The sequence below is a fragment of the Gekko japonicus genome, unplaced genomic scaffold, assembly GCF_001447785.1.
Source record: "Gekko japonicus isolate JY-2015 unplaced genomic scaffold, Gekko_japonicus_V1.1 scaffold6283, whole genome shotgun sequence".
NCBI lineage: Eukaryota > Metazoa > Chordata > Lepidosauria > Squamata > Gekkonidae > Gekko > Gekko japonicus.
The window spans coordinates 25,948-32,849 of record NW_015166634.1 but is presented as its reverse complement, the minus strand read 5'-3'; the positions used below and the strand labels follow the sequence as shown (position 1 = coordinate 32,849).

Here is a 6,902-nt window from a genome sequence, read left to right as displayed (position 1 = left end):
CTTTGGAGAGCTCCCTTTATGATGTGTATCTGCTCCATCATACAACCAGTTTACAGTACAGTTTCCCACACGATCAGTCCGCAGTCATTTATTTTTGGATGTTTGTAGGAAGCTAGGACCGCTGCTGTACTAAAGTACTTGATGCTGTCTTCAGAGGTTGGGATGTGACTGGCAGGTTTATTTATTTATTTGCAGTGGCTGGAAGGAGCACAGCAGCGTTTTTGGACCAGAAGGGGACATGTGGAAGGAAAAGGGGCAGGGGGCCCATGTGATCAGAATGAGACAGGCATTGAAAGAGTTTTCCAATCTCCTGCTAGTTGTGCTCTGCGATTATGGTGAGTACGTGGCGCAGGCAAAGGTGGGCAACATTTCACAAAAGACATTTTGCAATGTGTAGGTATCAGTGGATACCTTTAATGTTTATGTGAGTGGATAAGGTAAAGGTAAAGGTTTCACTTGCTCAAAAGCCAGTCGAATCCGGCTCTAGGGGGCAGTGCTCATCTCCGTTTCCAAGCTGTGACTCCCCCGCTCCGGATCCAGGTAATACTTGGCAACCCTATTCCCGTCCTCTCCTCACAACAGACACCCTGTGAGGTAGGTGGGGCGGAGAGAGTTCTGAGAGAACTGTGACTGGCCCAAGGTCAACCAGCTGGCTACATGTGGAGAAGGAGTGGGGAATCAAACCCAGTTCTCCCGATTAGTCTGCTGCTCTTAACCACTAACCACTACACATGGACATCACGTAAGGAGCCAATAGCATGTGGCTTTTCTTTTTCTATTAAATGACTTCTTTTAACTGAAGTTCATCTTCGGTCTTCTGTGCAATCCCACGTTGGGACTGTGCAGGTACCAGCCAACCACCCGAGGACTTTTCCAGTGTGTTCTTCTTTCTTTTAGGAGCTAGGGAGGAGCCTCACCCCTCTGAAGCGAGTCAGCAGCTGTTTTCCCACTCAAACTGTCATCCGCTCTGAAGGGGGGTGGTCCCCCTTTCCCTCAGTTCTTTTCTTGCTACCGCTGAACAAAGATGTATTCCAGTGATCTCCTTTGCCTTTCGGCTTATTCCTTTGCAATCTTGTTGCCCTTTTTGTTAGGCAGGGGTCATTTTGTAGAAAAAGAGGTGCAGGAGCTCATTAGCATAACTCATTAGCATGACTTATTTGCATATGCCACACACCCTGATATCACCGGAACTGTGTCAGAAGGCAACACCCACCGCTCAGGCTCCACTGGACTGTTTTGGATTGCTAGCTATTGGGGTGGGGGGAGAGAAACATGCAGATCTGTCCTTGCAGAGGAGGGAGAGCTTGTACCTGAATAAAACTTGGACTTAAAGGTGCCACTGGAGTGTTTTGGGCCAGAGTGGCCGGGGGGAGCTCTGCAGCTTACCTGGCTGCTTCTTGCTCTGACTGAGGGCTGTTGGGAGCAGGGGGTGGGGCTTGTTGCATGTGCCCGCCCCTTGGGCTCTTTACTGTCGGAGCTCCGCTCCTGTGCGCTCCTGTAGGAAATGACCCCTGTTTTTAGGTATGTTGCAGAAGGCACTATTTAAGAAATGTTGGACTGAAGATGACCCGCTTCAACAGGCATTCCCTCTACCTTCTATACCTTGGTGAGGGACATAACACTAGCAATTGTAAACACTGCCTCCAATTTACCCAAAAGGTACGGTCTTAATAGAGCAGCCAGGCTGAAAGCTGTCCTCTGGGAAAAGGCCCTAACATGCTCCAAAAGCCAGGCAGCGAAATCTTCTGCCTCGGTGGAGCAACTGCAGACAATCCCTAGTAAATCATCAGGATTAACTGAGCAGCCATTGGGTCCGCCTTCTGTATCTTCGGTTCTGTCGGGTCCGGGGTTAGTTTAGACCAGACACCGATCCAAATCCCTAATTGCACTTGATGTGCGTCAGAGCCTCCCGCCAAGAAGGCCAGGACCAAGACCAGACATTGCGAAAAGCACCATAAAAAACACTGGCAACTGTAAACACTGCCTCCAATTTACCCAAAAGGTACGGTCTAATAGAGCAGCCAGGCTGAAAGCTATCCTTTGGGGAAAGGCCCTAACATGCTCCAAAAGCTTCTGCCTCGGTGGAGCAACTGCAGACAATCCCTAGTAAGTCATCAGGATTAACTGATCAGCCATTGGGTCCGCCTGCTGTATCTTCGGTTCTGTCGAGTCCGGGGTTAGTTTAGACCAGACACTGATCCAAATCCCTGATTGTGCGTCAGAGCCTCCCGCCAAGAAGGCCAGGACCAAGACCAGACATTGCGAAAAGCACCATAAAAACGCCAGTCAGCTGTAAGACATTCTCCTCCCAAGGCAACTCTGTCGTCTCCTGCCATCCCAGCCTCTTCGGTTCTGCCACCTGCTCCAGAGGTCTTACCTCCTCCTAGGACAACATCACTGCATTTACAGTTTCCTGCCCCCTCGCTGTCTGAGGATGAGGTGGAAATGGCCCTTGAGTACTGGCCACCTGTTTCCTCAGATCTGGTCTCAGTCCTGGAGCTCTCCCAACCAGCCCCGTGGCCTTTTCCAGCCCCTCTACTGCCCTGGCAGCAATTCTTCTTATGAGAACTGAGGGAAAGGGGGACCATCCCCCTTCGTAGCACACGACTGAGCAGGAAAACAGCTACTAACTTGCTTCACATGGGAGGGGCTCCCCCTTAGCTTCTACAAGAGAGAAAAAAAAACTGGAAGAGTCCTTCGGTGGCTGTCCTGCACCTGTGCAGTCCCAATGTGTTCCTGCACAGAAGACAACTCAATGAACAACAGTTACAAGTAAGAGCAATATTGTTTTTCATGTATCGTGTGAGTAAATTCAGCTGCTGCTAAGAGAGACACTTGTTTTCTCTGAGGACGATACAAGAAAGCATCCTGAATCCAGAGGACAACCAGATAGAATTCAACTGCACTCTGTTTGACGAGGGAACAAATAAATACTGTTTTGAGTTCAGACGGTCGAGCCGAACTGATTCCCTGCCACAAGCAAAAGAATGTGTGCTAATTCTAAGGAATATCGGTTTGTATTGCCTTTCAAAAATGCTTCATTAGAAAAGCTGGTGGATTATGATGGCCATATGCCATTAATCTGTGCATTGCCAAACCTGGAATATAATTATAACGTCGCAGCGTAATCTGTTACCTTCTGTGGTCACCACTGTCCACCAATGCAGAACTGCACACACAAGATGGAATTCCATAAGTCATTATAGAATCCTTTTCCCCATTTTCTGCTGGTCCTTAGCGGGATGAGTAGTGGTGTGCATGGCTGGCTGCTGATGAGGGAAGAGAGAAATTCTGTAACGTCTTATGGGGATCCCCTCCTTATGGATGCAGCTTTATTTTGTGGGTCAAGATGGAATGGAAGCCTTAGAAGGCTCTGTCCTGTCTTCCTTCCTGTTGATTCTGTGCTGTCACTCTACACACTGAAGACACACAGCTTTGTATCTCCGATTCTGAGTTTCTTATACAGCAATTAACAAGCAAGCCATTATTATTTATTATTAAAGTAATAATGGTCTGCAAGCAGGCTGGTGTCAGCATACCGTGAGCAATGTTCCCTCTAAGCTGCGGAGTCCTGTGAGCAAAAATTCTACTTTCTGAGCGACTGGCATTAAAGCTGTGAGCGAGCCATTTGGCTACGGCATAAATTAGTTTGCTCTGGAGCAATGTTCCCTCTAAGCTATGGAGTCTTGTGAGCAAAAATTCTACTTTGTGAGCTGCTGGCATTAAAGTTGTGAGCAAGCAATTTGGCTGCTGCATAAATTAGTTGGCTTTGGAGCCCCATCCTTACTGAGCTGAGACAAAAAGGTGTGAGCCGGAGGCTAAAACACTGTGAGCTAGCTCACACAAACTCATCTTAGAGGGAACACTGACCGTGAGATGGCACAGCTGCCAGGGCCCAAGACGTCTGCTGGGGCCCAAGGCCACTAACCCACTTGCCCACGTTCCTCCCCTGCCACCCACCCATATGCCCTTCCCCTGGCCCCTCACAAGCAGTCCTCCAGTGCTACCTCCTTTCCTGGCTGAATGTGCTGCCCAGTGTCACCAGGAAAGGGTATGCAGGTGTTGCACAGTGATGGCAGCCCTTCTTGTGGCCATGGAAACGGCACTCCCAGTCACACGCACTGACCCACAGTGTCAGGGGAAAGATAGGTGGCGACTGGCTAGGAGGCAAGACCGTGGGTGCCTGGGGAGCGTGCAGGAGGGGGACAGGAAGGCAAGTGCAAGCAGAGGGCCTGGGGGCAGGCACAGGAGGGGCCCTCTGGGTCTTCTCTGCTTGGAGCTTCCCAAAAGCTGGAATTGATGTTGCGGAAAAAATTAATCCCAGGTCCCTGGGCCAGATGTGGACTGATGAGAGACCAGTCCAAGAGGTAAAAAGACAAAGACAAAAGCTTGCACTTTGTTCTAATTTATTAGCTAAAAACAATCCTGAGATAACAAGAGTAAGACCAAAACACTTCACAACATTTCAATATTCAGCATAGGATATTTCAACACAAACCCACTACTAAAATTAGTGCACTTGTATGAAACTCAGAACGCTCTGGACTGGTCACCAAGGCATCACACAAAGCTACTGATGGCCAGCCCAGAGGTGACAAATCTTTAACAATTTATACCCTCTGGACCCATAGGTAGCCCTGACCGACGTAAGGCTAATGCATTTTAACAGAAGAATATCTCTTACAATATCAAGGCTCATTCCGAGAATCTAGGAGCCTTCAGCGGATAAACTAATTGTTTTTACTTTATGCCAGGGCTTTTTTTTGTAGAAAAGGCCAGCAGGAACTCATTAGCATAACAGGCCACACCCAACAGCAGGAACTCATTAGCATATTAGGCCACACCGCTGACAGCACAGCTCATTGGCATATTAGGCCACACCCACCCAATGTTACCAGAAGTGTGGTCATCCAGCCACACCAACCTTTTGCTTCTTATTCTGTTTACTTTGTTGTCAAAACCCTGGGCTTTTTTTTGTAGCAGGAACTTCTTTGCATGTTAGGCCACACACCCCTAATGTAGCCAATCCTAAGGCTAATGCATTTTAACAGAAGAATATCTCTTACAATATTAAGCCTCATTCTGAGAATCTAGGAGCCTTCAGTGGATAAACTAATTGTTTTTACTTTATGTTGACCGCATGGGAGTACAACATATAGCTGTGCCCCCTGAGTCAGCAGACCTTCGTCCGTCAAGAACACATTGTGGAGACCCATGGGTGCCAGAGAAAGAAATGATAACCATAGAAAAATGTAAACCAATCTTTTTATACAAAGAAAGGCCAAAGGTACTGGGGAAGTGGTCAACCCTAGCTTTGCAAGAATGTCACGTCAGCTATACTGCAAAGCTCTATGGGAGAAGAGAACCAAAGAGGCATAATTCAGACTGCTTTACAGAAATGCCCCAGGCTCACTTAGGCTGTGGTCACACACACGAAATAATCCGCTTTCAATGCACTTTCCAACTGGATCTTGCCAGTTCACACAGTAAAATCCGGTTGGAAAGCGCACTGAATGTGGATTGAAAGTGGATTATTTAGTGTGTGTGACCACAGCCTTATGTTTCTGCCACAGCTGGCCCTATCCACAAGTCCTTTGCTCTGGTGCTGAAAGGGTCTGAATTTCTCTGCTTTTATATAGGGCTGGCTCACATAAGCATGTATTGCACCTGTTTTGATTTTAAATTTCTTGGTGTCAAGAAATTTCTTGGGTTAATTAAAAAGTATGTTTGAGCATAGAATGCAACCCAAAGGAATTGACTGGGGATTGGTATGGAGCATTTTAAGCTCATTTTAAAAATCTTCTGTAATAACTCCAGTAGGCAAGTGCTGGAAATACTTGCTAATACATCGGTGACCTCTCTTCTCCCCTAAACCTGTATATAGGCTTAGGAAAGATATGAGGGAAGAAACATTGATGTTGCCCCAAGCAAGCAGCCTCAGATTGATAGGCAGACAGTTAATTGACCCAAGACCAGTGTTCCCTCTAAGCTGAGTCAGTGTGAGCTAGCTCACAGTTTTTTAGCCTCCAGCTCACACATTTTTTTGGTCTCAGCTCAGGAAGGAGGGCTCCAGAGCAAGCTAATTTATGCAGTAGCCAAATCGCTCGCTCACAACTTTAATGCCAGTAGCTCACAAAGTAGAATTGTTGCTCACAAGGCTCCAAAGCTTAGAAGGAACATTGCCCAAGACCCCACTTTGCCAAAGGTCTTCTCTGCCTAGGCAGTGTTAACCATGCTGGCAGCTACCTGCAGTCCATTCATGTTGGTCTGTGTCTCCAGGGTCCCCTGCTGTCAGTGTCCTTTCTCCTCCAGATTTGTGGCCTAGTGGCTCTCACGGCCCATTCCTTGCCTCCTTTCCTATACTAGCCAGCCAGTGGCCATTATCTCTTTTAACTTGATTGTGAAGGAAAGGAGGCAAGGAAATGGGCTGTGAAAGATGATGGGAACGTTTGGATAACTTTCTTTCCCATAAGATTTGAATGTTATGTACATCAGTACATACATGAAGCTGCCATACTGAGTCAGACCATTGACTTTGACTGGCAACAATTCTCCAGGATCTCAGTGGATAGCAGTGGATTAATTTCTATTGCAATCTTGTTGAGGATGGATTTAACTGATTCTTAGTGGTTCAATGGCTCTTCTTCCAAACAGAGGAGCCAGTGAAGCTTCAGGAAGGCTTCCAACTTTGCTCAGTGGGGTGAAGGGATAGGGGTAGAGTCCAATCCACTAGATTTTTCTTGTTTTTTTCAAGGAATGAGTTGCCCTTAAGTAATAAGACTTTAATCCATCCACAGGACACTGGAGTCTTTGGCAGGCCTGGAGTCCATGTAGCGTGACCTGTGGGGAGGGTGTCCGTGAGCGTCATCGTGAGTGTCTCGCACCATTCCCAGTCCTGCTGA

General features: G+C 47.5%; 1 protein-coding gene across 1 annotated transcript in view; it reads left to right on the top strand.

The window, feature by feature from the left end:
• Nucleotides 1-277: 277 nt before the first annotated feature.
• The window catches only part of THSD1 (thrombospondin type 1 domain containing 1), an 11,768-nt gene continuing 5,143 nt past the window's right edge, over nt 278-6,902 (top strand). Inside the window, exons 1-3 of the mRNA XM_015412407.1 lie at nt 278-393; nt 2,850-3,013; nt 6,798-6,894. Of these exons, the coding sequence (XP_015267893.1) occupies nt 278-393; nt 2,850-3,013; nt 6,798-6,894 (377 nt within the window). The remainder of the gene's footprint in view (nt 394-2,849; nt 3,014-6,797; nt 6,895-6,902) is intronic.